The 14,654-nt window shown below is 38.5% G+C and overlaps 1 protein-coding gene across 1 annotated transcript in view; it reads left to right on the forward strand.

The window, feature by feature from the left end:
• The window catches only part of HMCN1 (hemicentin 1), a 231,992-nt gene that overhangs the window by 14,086 nt on the left and 203,252 nt on the right, over window positions 1-14,654 (forward strand). The window contains exon 2 of the mRNA XM_070939286.1: window positions 14,365-14,435. Coding sequence (XP_070795387.1) covers window positions 14,365-14,435 — 71 coding nt within the window. The remainder of the gene's footprint in view (window positions 1-14,364; window positions 14,436-14,654) is intronic.

Below are 14,654 nucleotides of genomic sequence, written 5' to 3' on the forward strand. Positions count from 1 at the left end.
TAGACTGAAATGGTGGCATGTAACTACTCTCAGTTTCACATGCATTTGCTAGATAATCTGCTTCCAAACTTTATTGGGAATAGCTCCTAAATTAGGATTTGGAATTATATCCATTTATTTTGGGATTGTTCAAATTATTTTGTTATTGTCCTTGCAATGTAGAAATTATAGGAATGGAACCCCAAATATATAGAATTATAGATATATATATATATAGAGAGCAACAGGAAGGGTTACTTATATATAGTAATTATTCAATTTATTATCTGGATAATAGTTTTATAACCCAGTTCACCTCAGCAAAGCTTTAATTTGTTTCTGTTTGTGTTTATTTAAAAATCAAGTCTTGCTGATTTTACCGGAGCCCCAAATAAATATCAAGATTACAGAAGAGCAATATCTGAGGTTAGTTGTGCAAGAATATAGAATAGAATAGAATTCTTTATTGGCCAAGTGTGATCAGATGCACAAGGAATTCGTCTCGGGTGCATAAGCTCACAATGTACATATAAACAGCAAGGTCATAGGTCGTAACCATAGTTAGAATCATTAATCATAAGTTACAAACAACAACTGATAAATCATAAGAAATCAATAGGAGAAGATTGTAGGAAAGATGAGAAGATGAGAAAAGATGAGAAATGAGATAGTGCTGTGGGAATTAAGTGTTTGGCAGAGTGATGGCACCGGGGCTGGTGGTGGTAGAACTATCTTTATGTCTGATTGTTTTGACATGTAATGCTTTATAGCAGCGCCCTGAGGAGAGAAGTTGAAATAGATTATGTCCAGGATGTGAGAGACCTGTAGATATTTTCTCAGCCCTCTTTCTGATTCGTGCAGTACACAGATCCTCAGTGGAAGTCAGGCTGGTTGTGATTGTTTTTTTCTGCAGTCATAACTCATATATGAGTCTACATCTGAATTTTCTTCTGTATAGGGACTATTTTAGCTAGGTCAAGTAGTGAACTTCAGAACTTTTGCAAGCAATGTAGTTAGCCCTATACTGAGAAAATACATAATTACTGTAATTATTCTGCCAGAGATTTAATGTTGTTGAAAAGAACAAAGTACTATAACATTTGGTTTTATATTCCCAAACATAGCCACATTCCCAAACTCTTGAATATAATCCCAGAGTTTATCTAGAGTCCATTACTGCTCAATTATAATATTTCATGTGACAAGAAGAAAAGTATTAAACATATTGTGGATTAATTTTATGATTCATATACCATATATGGTAACAGCCTTATTCCCAAGTTCTCTCAGAGACCCAGTTTTCAGATTTTGAAACATCAACCCAAAACAACAAGAACAACATGGTAACATATGAAGATAATGTAGCTCTTTGATGGAAAAAACAAGGTGCATTAATGTTTAAGTAGTGGATTGGTTAGAATCAAGGGTGGGCTTCAAAAATTTTAGCAAGGGGTTCTCTGCCCAGTTTCTGGATGGGCATGGCCATGGTGGGTGGCCTAGTTGGCCTTCCTGGGCTCTAGAAGCTTTCTTCAAGCCTCTGGGAGGCCTCCTCAGGCTCCAGAGGCCCTCGGGGGCTGGAAACAGGCCCATTTCCGGCCTTTGCGAACTTCCAGTAGGCCTGTTTTTTGCCCTCTCTGAGCCTCTGTGCATGCCCTGCACTTACCTGCATCCAAAATGGGCCGCGTGGGGACTCCTGGGAGGGGCGAGGTGAGTGGGGCCAGCCAGGAGTGGGATTTGGGGGTTCTCTGAACTGCATAGAATCTTAGCTAGAGGTTCTCCCAAACCCCTGCGAACCCCCAGCAGCCCACCCCTGGTTAGAATGCAGTATTGAAGGCTAACTCTGCCCACTGCCAGGAGTTTGATCCTGACCAGCTCAAAGTTGGTCCAGTCTTCCATCTTTCCGAGGTCAGTAAAATGAGGATCCAGTCTGTTGGGGGCAATATGCTTACTCTGTAAACCACTCAGTGTTGTAAAGCACTGTGGAGTGGTATATAAGTCTAAGTGCTATTGCTATTAAAGTAATTTAAACCAACAAGCAAATTTGAGATCCCCTGAAGTTTGAGTTTGTTGAACCAACTGTTCTTCAATTAACATTCATGATATGATGAATCTAAATCATATAAATCAGAAACTCAGCTATTCATCTTTTACTATGATACTGCCTCTTATTTGTGCCGGGTTGCATTCATAATTTTGCATAAAAAATTAATCAGCAGAATCAACCTGTGATTGGAAAAGGCAGTATTAAAAACAGTGGAGGACCATTTTAATTTCTCAAGACACTCAGATTCACTCACTATATTAAACCACAAAAAGTGGTTTGTTTGTAGCATATAAAACTTAACCCAAACAAACCAGTATCTATCACTGGCCTTAAGTCTATTCTATTTGAAGGGGGGGGGACCCTACAAACCAGCTTGCAATACAAAATGAATAAATTACAATTCATCAAGAAATTCACCCGAAACTCCTACGTTAGATAGATCAACAACTAAGATGTATGGGATACAAGCTAATGATATTTTTGTGGCAGCTAATTTCTGATTTTTTTGTCTTCTAATTTTACACCCCAATATTATTATATACATATACCTGTATCTCAGCATAAAGTTTTCTGTACCTGATAAAATGAAATGCCTTTCATCTAAAGTTAAATTGTTACAAATTTGCTTTAAGGTGCCCCGAGACAGTGGTGCTTTAGCAAGATTATGAGCACAGGCATATTGTGCATATTGTTGTATATTAAAATTGTATTATGAGAATTTTATGATTATCTTTGTTATGCCTGGAGGGCTGCATTCTCAGAAGATATCAATTAAATAGAACACATTCTAAAATGAATATGGGCTGGATACATAAGCACATTTTAGAGACTCTGAGACTATACTTGTCATAAATACTACCAATAAGGAATGTTTAAAAGAGAAGGCTGGAATTAATTTTGACTCTCTATTGGTGAAGCATTCAGCAGTAATTATCTCCTTGTCCTATAAAAAAATAGCCCACTGGATTCAATGGAATTCATATTCTGGTTTGCCAAATGGTCAGCTTGCAATTGTAAAACAGTCGGAAAGTTAATTCCAAAAGGATTGCTAGAAAGACAAAATTATTATTGTACTGTATTGCATTGCATTATACTGTATTACATTACATTACATTGTTATAATAGTTTAAAAGCATTCTCTATTAGCATGGATATTGGGGAAGGTGACAAATGATGAAATGAACATCAAACTATCATGATGCTAACGCAGAACACATTTTTCTGCTCTTAGCCACTTATGAAACCTTCACATTTTATCAATGCTTCTCTCCACCTGGTCAACATTAATCTATACATGTTTACTGATTTCATACAGTTAAGTAGGCTTGGCTTACCAAGGCAAATGTATGGCATTGTAACATAATTGTAGCAGTAGCAATTGGTTAGTCCAGAATAGCTGTGTAATTAGTAGAAATGCATTTTATGATCATATATTCTGTCTGAGATATAAATTAGTCAAGAATAGAATAGAATAGAATAGAATAGAATAGAATAGAATAGAATAGAATAGAATAGAATAGAATAGAATAGAATAGAATAGAATGAGAGAAACCATTGATTCATCTGCTATTCAGCGTTGAGTTTCATACCTACTACTTTCAAGTAACTTTCCCCCCAAGGTTATTTCATTTTCTGAGACTCTCCTGCTCCTGTCCCATGGAATCTTAGTGCCCTCTGGAAGAAGATTTTTGATCTTCTTCTAAGAAGACATACTTGGTCCATGAATAGTAACTAGGAGATCTAGTCGGTCTCCCAGTTAACCATGGGATAAAGGAATATGACTGCAAATACATACAGCCTATTATAAGGGCAAATCCCAATGGTCTCTGAAGAAGTTTGCCTGTTGTAATTAATCTCATGGCTCAACTGGAAGAAAATTGAAAAGTGATGGCGAGACCCAACCGAGGCTCGACACACTGATTATAAAAGGTTTAATCCCTGAATCAGATAGTAAATCATTAATAGGTAGAATCTTTAGCCAGGAAAACCTAATGGTTGCGCTGTGAATATGCAGTTTCCTTGGATTAAAAATTCTGAGTTTTGTGAATAACAATCTGGTGCTTCATGCTCCTCCTTTGTGGATGCTTGCAAAAGACTTCAAGGATTGTGCCAGGAGACTGTATGAATTTGATGATACATACATAACATAAATGTGCACTTAATATATCTTAGGGAAGTACCTTAATCATAATTCAACAATCCAAGTCCTTCAAAAGCACTTTGAGAATAGATTGTTAACAGTTTTCACCATTTCTAATGCCACAGGGATGAGAACAGGGAAACAAAATATGTTCTCTTTCCAGAGCTCATACAAGTTCTTTGGGGAAGGGAGAGGTAAATCCCATAGTTTCATTCCATACAAAACTGCTTGCAATTTACTTGTCCAAATTCTCATTTCATGTATTGTGCAATTTCTATATGTGTGCAAAGCAAATATATCCAAGCAATTCCTATGAGAGGGAATCACAAAGCCATCAGGCCAATTTTGCCTTTGAGATATTCTGAATTCCAGGAGATAGAAAGTGAAATGAGGTATAAATCAATGCACTATGAAGCACCGGATCATCCCCAGATTCGGTGGACCAGTAGCATTTCAAAGGAGACCAGCTGAACTTTGGTGTCAGCTATATCAGAGCTGAGTCATAAATAATTAGCATTCTTTTTGGAAAACAGTTGACTTGTGAGAATATAGGTCTGGAGCTACTTCTGAACTTATTTATTTATTTATTTATTTATTGGTTCGATTTATATGCTGCCCTTCTCCGGAGACTCAGGGCAGCTTACAATGCGTTAAGCAATAGCTTTCATACTTTTGTATATACCTGCTTAGTAGGGCTTTCAGCCCCCCCTAAGTGGTGCTCTTTTTTTATACAAAGTCAGCTTATTGCCCCCACAATCCGGGTCCTCATTTTACCTACCTCGAAAAGATGGAAGGCTGAGTCAACCCTGAGCCTGGTGAGATTTGAACTTGCAGTAATTGCAGGCAGCTGGTGTTACTTAACAGCACTTTAGTCTGCTGCGCCACCAAGAGCTCTTCACCCTGGCTTTTAAGAATTATGAAGGCTAAACTACCCAGCTTTCCAATTCTACATATAACGGAAAGTCTTGGGCAATGTTTGTGGAAGAAGGATCAACTATATAATCTGGAATACATTTTGGGTTTACTCATTTTATTTTTTTGACACAGATTTTTTTCCAGCCTTCCTTAAAAACCAGCACAAACCCTGCTTGAAAGTTGGAGCCCAAAAATATGAATAATCGTAATATGTAGGAAGAAATGTTTATGATATATTTCTGACTTGGAACCACTTGGTACAAAGATGAAATCCTGGTCAGTTGATGCTGTTTAACCATTAATCAGCTTTGAGCAGGCTTCACACATAGAACTGTTTGTAAGAAGAGCTGTAGTGCTATATTTTTTCTATTACTGCAGTAGGAATAAAATGCTATTGTTCAATTGTTCATTTGTAGCACATCTGTAGTAAGTTGTGATGGTTAAATCTGGAAGGCACATCAAAGGAACATAATAATTCTTAGAACTTTATACAAGATGTTGATGCAATTGTGAACAATGAGCCCAGAGCTCTCAGGTTTAATTTATATACAATCAAAACTATGCTAGTGGCAAATATAGTCACATATAATTTCAGGAAAGTAAACTTTAGAAAAATTATGGGATTAATAGAAAAATAGAAGAACTAAGAACATCATATTAGAATGCTTGGTACAAAACTTACACCAATAGAACTAGATTCAAAACAGTATCACCAAATTAAAGGTGTTCTCAAGATAATGAACAGAAAAATTAGGGGGGAAAAGGGACAAATACTCAAATATAGAGAACAAAAAGGTAGAAGACATTTCACTAAAATTTCCATTTTTGGAATATCTTACTAATAACATTAAGATCAACAATCAGCCTAAAATTAAATAAAAGCCAGAAAAGATCAATGAATGAAGCTCAGTGTGCGTGGCTTCATTTGCATATGTCTTGGATGCAAAAGATATGCAGATATCAGTGCCTGAATGGATATTTTTCAAGGAAGTAATCTGAAGAATTGAAGTCAACACTGAGGAGTTCATTGTTAAGTTCTAGAAAAGAGCACTACGTCTCAAACACAGCATTGATGAGCTGGACTAAGTGCTGGAAACACAATCAAAGTCACTAGAAAGATGAAATGATTCCATTACAATTAAAATTGCAATGCGTGGGCCTTTCTTATTTAGAAAAAAAAAATCAAGCAAGAGTAGACATAATAGGATGTTCTGCAAGGATTACGTGCTATTGCTTTCCTGTCCTGCTTGTGAACTTTCCATTGGCATCTGATTGCTACTGTGGGAAAACCGTGCTGGAGTAGAGAATTCTTCTCACATTCTCATGTTAGTTTATTTAGGGATTAATGCGACTAATTGGTAACATTCCTCAATAACAAGTATCAGATTATTTTAATACTGGAGTAGAGAAAAAGATTATAGCAGCTGTGTGTCCTTTGTGCAGAGGACAGGCAACTACTGGGAGATTGATATTGTCTGTCGGAAAGGATGTTCACTCAAAGGGCTCTTCCAGACAGCCATAGCAAAGTGTTATCTATCAAGCTTTGAGCCAGTAGAAAAGTAGACCAGCATAAACTGTGTTTCTCACATTACTGCTTTCTTTTCAACAAGAGGAGTAAAGCTGAAGAAGGGTGCTTTTGTGACACACCTACTATATGCCAAGATAATGATAGTTATTGGTTGATTCTCCAGCTTTGTTTCCCCTGCCTCCTGCCATTAGCAATAGCAATAGCAATAGCAATAGCAATAGCAATAGCAATAGCAATAGCAATAGCAATAGCACTTAGATGTATATACCACTTCAGAGTGCTTTACAGCCCTCTCTAATTAGAAAGACAACTACTGGTTATTTTCCTTAACATTGGGTGAGGTTGGTGTGGTATAGTGCTTTAACTACCTGCCAGATTAAGAGAATTACAATGTGCAAGTCAGGCCTCTATGCAGTAAATTCCCACCTCTGATTGTGTGATCTGTATTTCAGGCTACTTATGCACCTGGGTTTAGTGTTCTTCTGAAAGAACGCTAAATCTGGGTCCAAAAAATATCCTGGCTGATAGATCACAGATAGAGAAAAAGATAGGAGATGAAATGGGAAGCAATGATAATTAGCAAGTTCCATCTTCTGGTTGTTATTTTGTGGATGACAAATGGGGCATGAGGGTAGCTAGTTGGAGTAGTGAGACTGGCTAGATGTTGGGTATGGAGCAGTGGTGAGTTTCAAAAATTTATACTATCGGTTCTGTGGGTGTGGCTTGGTGAGCGTGGCATGGCTTGGTGGGCATGGCTTGGTGGGGGTGGCAGGGGAAGGATACTGTAAAATCTCCATTCCCTCCCCACTCCAGGGGAAGGATACTGCAAAATCCCCATTTCCTCCCAATCAGCTAAGACTCAGGAGGCAGAGAATAGATGGGGGCAGGGCCGGTCAGAGGTGGTATTTACCGGTTCTCCTAACTACTTTCCACTACCGGTTCTCCAGAACTGGTCAGAACCTCCAGAAACCCATCTGTGGTGTAGAGTGCTGTGCCGAAGCACCAGGGTGTCAGGGCTAGATAGTTACTTCAACTAGGTTGTTTGGTTGTGGGGTAGGAAAAGTAAAATATTGGAATGATAGGTCTTGGAAGTGGGGTGGGGAGAGAGAGAGTTAGGAATAGTAAGGTGGTGATGGGCATGGGGTGGTATGGTGAGAGGCAATGGGCCATTCTTGGGGAAAGTGGCGTTGGTGTTTAGTACTAATGCCATTTTCCAGGCCCTGTGATTTGCCTTTGGCATGGTCATTGAAGCTTCAGTGTCCATGAGTTTCATCTATTGTTATTGAAAGCTAAGACATTCTGTAGTAAGGCCTCCTGTGGATGAGAAGGCTGACTTGGCCTATATTATTGAGACCTGATTGGGCACGGAGGGGCTATTTCCTATCTCCAAGAAGTGTAAAATCAAGTTTTCTTGAAAGGATCTGTTATGGAACATGGCGGGCATTGTCAAAAAATGCTTACATTTGATGCAAGTGAGCAATAAATATGGAAATTAATATAGACATTGTTTTTTATATAAGTGAGAAATGAAAGTACCAACTACCTTGGCATTCTCTGAGCTTGATGGTTTTCTTGCAGATGTTTCACTACCAAAGTAGGCAGCACCATCAACCACTCAGCTCAGAAACCACCAAGAACAAAATGTTTTGGTATATCTCCATTTCTTCAAAGCAAGTTTCAGCTAGGCTGCCATCTATCAAGCAGATCTTTCTTTCTCCCTTGGGCAACACATTTCTACCTTTTCTTCTGAAGTGTTCCAAAACCTTTGATTCTAAGATACCCAGCACTCTTGGTGGAAATGAAGGAGTCACCATGTCTGCTGTGCTGTTTCTGCTCCCTGGAAACTAACAGGAGGGAAAACTTCCAAAACTGATGTAGATCCCAGACTAGTTTGTGGGCATATTAGGGAGTCAAGAGAATTTAGAATCCATCAGAATAGTTGTTCCTCTGGCAGGACTCCCTCCCAAAACCCTTCCATGTCTCCTTTTCTTGCTGCTTGATTTTTGGCATGGGCAGCCTCAAAAGAGGGTTTCTGACATCAGATTTCCCCATTTGAGGACTTGTAACCCTGGAGGAAAAAAATAGGAACAATCCCATAGTCTCTTGGAAATAAATCATCTCATGAACCGCAAGATTGCAGTTCAGCATTTTTTATTTTTTTTCCAATGGACCCACATCATACTGCCTCTATTAAATGTGAATAAATGTATTTATTGTTGATTGACCTAAATAGTTAGATCTTTTTGTCTGCGTGTTGAATGTGTAGGATATTTCAGTGGAAAATTTTTACTTTGAAATATCGTATGCTGTGGATGGACTCAGTTTGTGATGAATCCATTCATCAGATGGAGATTTATATGCAATTTTATGCTTCATATCTTGGTCATACAGCATTAAAAATTTCATCAAAATTGAGGAACATTATGAGCAAGATATGATCTGCTGCCTTAGCTTCTCCCATTTGGGAGATTAACTAGATAAATTGGAATCAGCTGCCTAGCTTGTTATCTGAATCTGGAATCCTACTTTACTGCTCTCCAATAACTAAGGATTTGTACAATAAAATCACAAGATTTGTAAGCCCTACAGAGTTGTTGGGAGTCAAAGCATGCAAATTCAATGAATTATTAATCGGCAGTTTGATATTTTCTTTCCCACTTTCTACTTTTGTCTTCCATGTGAATTTGATATGAGGAATTGGTATCATAATTCTCTAGAGTTTGCTGTAGCTTTCCTTTTTTTATTGTTCAATTGATTCAATATTCCCTTACATCCGTGATGGCGAACCTAGGGCACATGTGCCAGAGGTGGCACACAACGCCCTCTCTGATGGCATGTGAGCCGTCACCCCAGTTCAGCTCCACCACGCATGTGCAAGTGCCTCCCGCCAGCCAGCTGGTCTTCAGGTCTCTGCCGCGCATGCGTGGGATGCATGTGAGGAGTCGTGCGCACATGTGGGGGGCGTGGCACATGCCAGGGTGAGGTGCGCATGCGCAGGGAGGTGGGGTGCATGTGCAGAGGCATACGCGCATTGCATTTTGGGGGGTTTGGACGCATGCATGTACGCTTTGGGCACTCGGTCCAGAAAAGGTTAGCCATCACTGTCTTACATTAATGGGTACTAAAGAGTTCCATTCCACTATTATTTTCTTAGAGTCCATCCACTTAATTTGGATATTATCTGATGCCTTGCTTTGTAAATGTCATAAGAAAGCATCATTTATGAACATTTGCCTCATCAGCATTTGTGAATTGAACACGTATATACTATACACCAATAGATTTTTTTTTTAAAAAAGAGCAGAATAATTGCTTTAAACTCTTTGCCCAGATGAGGTACATTGTCTTCAAAATGTATTGAGATCCTTGATGTCTACTAACATCAAGATTTATTTATTGAGACCATTTCCTGTTTATTTATCAGAGAGAAGAGTTGATTTCCAGTTTATTTTTGAAGTAGGAAGTAGAAATATTCTTATGGCCTGTCAAATCTCTTAGCAGACAGTTTTATGTAGAAATGTAGTAGTGTTTGGTCAGTTGCTTAGGGATCAGTCTAAACAACATCTTGGTTGTGTTAAGTTCAAGTTTTGTGGTTTTCCAGTTTATAGCGACTAGGTCATATTCAGTAATATAATAGTTAGAAAAAATATTGAATGTATAATGCCAATATCATTTAAAAAGTTTTAAAATTCTCATAATCAATTGGGATAGTTTGATATTTATTTATTTTGCTTAGCAAGCAAATCACAGAGTTGGTTGATAAATTGGTATGAAGCTTTTGACTGTAAACTACAGTAGGGTTGATTTGTTATTACTGTTGTTTTAAATTCTTTTCTATTGTTCCTAATAGAATTTAAATGTATTCTTTTGAATTGTGCAGGCGGTAGTAAAATCAGGCATCCTGGAGGCAGGATACAGTGGTACAGAATGAAAGTTTTGAGCTAGGGATGTATAGTGCTTTCAGGTCCAACAACCAACGCTAGGTGGCTCAGTGGCTAAGACGCTGAGTTTGTCGATCAGAAAGGTTGGCAGTTCGGAGGTTCGAATCCCTAATATACGTCTCTTGCGTGAGCAGGGGGTTGGACTAGATGACCTCTAAGGTCCCTTCCAACTCTTACTGTTACTAACCCCAGTGCTTATAGTCAGCAAGCATTGTGTACCTATTTTTTTTCTTCTTCGCACATTTTTTTTGAGTTAAGACAAAAATGTATGAAAAGATGGGAAAAACAAGTATTATGTTTGAATTTCTCTTCTTTGAGGCAAGGAGGAAGCACAATAAAACTTTAATCTGGGGTAAGTGACTTTAGCTTAAATATACATTGATATGTTGACCAACATTATTTTGAATTCTCCATACGAATTATTCAATCAATCAAGCAATCAGTCTGCACTGTCGGTTTTTTAAAAAGTGTTTCACATTAAAAAGCAAGCCTATTCTAGTTCTAGCTTATTGCTTAGCTCAATAGCACTGTTATGGTGCTGTCCCAGGGGACAATATCAATGCAGACATGAAAAGGGCTATGTTTATGTTTTAGTACAAACTACTCTTTGGTTTTTCACTGGCATTTTAAAAAATGTACATTTTTTAAAAATGTATATGACAGTATGCATAAGGAGATTAAACACAGCAGGTCAAAGCAATGCATCTCCACCCTGGACCACACCAATGATGCCCTTGACATGATGTCCCGGTGCCTGGAGGCCGTGTGGATCTGGATGGGGAGAAACAAGCTCAGACTCAACCCCTTCCAAAACCAAGTGGCTGTGGTTTCCAGTGACCCGATATAGCCAACTAGCTCCATCGCTGACTATTGGGGGCGAGATCTTGACCCCCTCAGAGAGGGCTCGCAACTTGGGTGTTCTCCTGGATGTACGGCTGTCTTTAGGAGACCATATGACGGCTGTGGCCAGGGGAGCTTTCTATCAGGTTCGCCTGATTCACCAGTTGCGTCCCTTTCTGGACCGGGACACCTTGCGCACGGTCACTCATGCCCTCGTCACGTCCCGTCTGGACTACTGTAATGCTCTCTACATGGGGCTCCCCTTGAAGAGCACCCAGAGGCTCCAACTGGTCCAGAATGCGGCCGCGCGGGTAATTATAGGTGCGACATGGCGCACCCATGTAACACCTCTCCTGCGCGACCTGCACTGGCTCCCGGTGGTCTTCCGGGTGCGATTCAAGGTGCTGGTTACCACCTTTAAAACACTCCATGGCTTAAGACCTGGGTATGTACGAGATCCCTTCTGCCACCGATAGCGTCCCACTGGCCAATACGCTCCCACAGAGAGGGACTCCTCAGGGTGCCATCGGCCAAACAATGTTGACTGGTGACACCCAGGGGGAGAGCCTTCTCTGTGGGGGCACCTGCCCTCTGGAATGACCTGCCCCCGGAGGTTCGTATGATCCCCGACGTTCGTACCTTTCGCCGTGCCCTTAAGACCCTTTTGTTCCAACAGGCCGGGCTGGCTTAGAATATGAATTTTAAATTGGGTTGTTTGTCAATTTTTAACTTTGTGGGCCAAATTTTATATATTCGTTTTAAATTGTTTTTAAATTTTGTGAGTTTATGTGTGTTTTAACATGGCTGTACACCGCCCTGAGTCCTTCGGAAGAAGGGCGGTATAGAAGTTTAATAAACTAACTAACTAACTAACTATTGCAAAAGCAGTATTTCCATCTCTCTCATTCTTTCTCTTTCATTGTCTCACCTTCCCCGCCATCCTTTGTAGGAATTTAGTGATTGAATTATCTGATTCTATATCTAGGTCCAAGAATGAGTGGTGTGTTGGGGGTTGGTCAGTTTCCCAGGACTTAGCCCCAGGATCAACCATATTATGATGAACAAGAAATAAGGCTAAATTGTATGTCATTCTTATGTTTATGAAAATCTATTACACTATTTCTATAGCTTAATTGTCCAAAACTGGTGAGATTTCCTGGAGCCAAACAAAACAGCAGTGTTGTAACAGAAGAACACATATTCTGTACAGTGAGTTTCTGGCCCAGGGGCTTCTTTTTAACAAAAATGTGTTTAGTAATTAAACTAGGATTTGTAATTCATGAGACAAACTTTATTCTTCATTACCAAACCTGCTCCCTTAAGAGCTATCAGTCCTTGTTTGTGTGCAATAAGAAGAGAGAAAACATGAAGAGAAAGAACAATCAACCTAATTTTGAGGGACATCAACTCCAAGAACAGAAGATCTGGTGCCAATAAAAAAAAAAATAAACGTGGATATATTTCAAAGGAGGAAATCCCCCATTTAGTCTGAGATACATATTTAAGTTGTTGTCTAAGGTATTAATAGGTTAGCTTGCTATTTGGGGTAAAAGCCCTCACAAAATGGAAATGGAACAAAAAGATGTATCTGCAAGGGGCTCAGAATGCTTGGGCCAGGCTAAAATTTTATGTGAAGAGTGAACAGAGAATTCCCATCTCAAGATGGCCCAAAGTCTGTTGATTTGAAAGGGTGACAGAAAAGAGCTTATTATTTAAACTCTGGTGCTGATGTGCAGATGTGGAGATTTACGATCTGCAGCAGGAAGATCTTCTGTATAAATATGAGTCATTTCTTGTCTGCAGAAAAAGACCTCTGAGTTTGTAAAACTTTTGTTAGGGTTGGGTTTTTTGTTTTTGTTTATTTTGTTACCCTCATACTTCCCAAAACTTATTTAAACATTTATTGGCATTAGAACATAAAAATGTAGGTAAAGCTGCATTATCATTTGTATCACCCAGTCTTCTGGCTGATTTTATTTAATAATTCAAAATAGATATTGCAATCATGGGGGGACACCATAGATTCTTAGGTTATCCTTAAATTATCTTGCTACACAATGGTACAGAAATCCTTTCCCTTACACTGTACTCTAACACAATCTTGTAGTTCTCCAGATGTTGCCTTTGAACTTCATTTTTCATTATTCTTCTTTCCTGACCATAATGACTAAGGCTAATGGTGATTCACAGTATCTAGAGGGCTTTCAAAAACAACAAAATGCACATACAGTACTTCTTTTGAAATAATTAGTTCCTTTTGTCCAAATTCAATTACTATCAATATTTGTTTGTCTGAGTTAGCAGATGTCCTACTGATCCTTATTTAGCTTCACACTTTTTCAGAACACTTGACCTGATGAGATCTTTGCCCATTATTTATTAGATAATCATGATTTGATATCTGATGTTACTTATAAATAAAAGAAATGATATTTAGGGAATGGCATTTTGCTTTTTGAGAATTTGGCATTGTAAAATAAAAGAATGTAAAAAAAACACTGTTGTACTCTTTGTACATATTTTCTCACAGTTGGGGAATTGTTCTTGTAGAATTGCCCAATCAAGACCAAATTTCATGAAGAAGCAATCTGACATTATAGCATTTATGTGATTCAGAAGGCAAAATTCTATATTTTATCCCAATTAAGTATTGTATATAAAATTATTTACTTCTCAGTTTACTTTTTCTTACTTACAGGCACATGCGCCTAAGCAAGAATTAACAAACAGTAAAGTAGATAAATTTTACAGAGAATAGATATCATAGGATTAGTTCACTAGATCAGCTCAATGGGTTTTATAATTCAGAGACTATAACTTTTTATCTTATATATACATATAAAATATAAAGTTTTGCACTGGTCACTTACCATAATAAATAGTATGCATAGTGTGTGTGTGTGTGTGTGTGTGTATCAGATTTTGCAGCTATTAAGCCTCTTTGAACTTTCCCTTGAATTCCTTGTTTTCCTTTCAGAAATTGGTCCTGTAACCATTACCACAGATCCTAAGAAATTTCAATATGAGCTCAGAGAACTATATGTTCAGGTGAGTGGACTATTTCTTTAATTTCACAGAGGGAGTGAAATATCAGACTGCAGGGGAGGGTAATTGTATAAGCTTCATTGTATTAGAAGAAGAACTCATGCACGTATCAAGCTAAATGTCAGGGAAATTTAATTCCTATGTTCCTAGTTTAATACATGCAGGAGAGTTCTGTGTCACTGCATTCTAAAAGGTGACTTACTATCTACATCTACATTCTAA

Source organism: Pituophis catenifer, unplaced genomic scaffold, assembly GCF_029215685.1.
Source record: "Pituophis catenifer annectens isolate HBS135680 unplaced genomic scaffold, rPitCat1.0.hap2 SCAF_3, whole genome shotgun sequence".
Taxonomy (NCBI): domain Eukaryota; kingdom Metazoa; phylum Chordata; class Lepidosauria; order Squamata; family Colubridae; genus Pituophis; species Pituophis catenifer.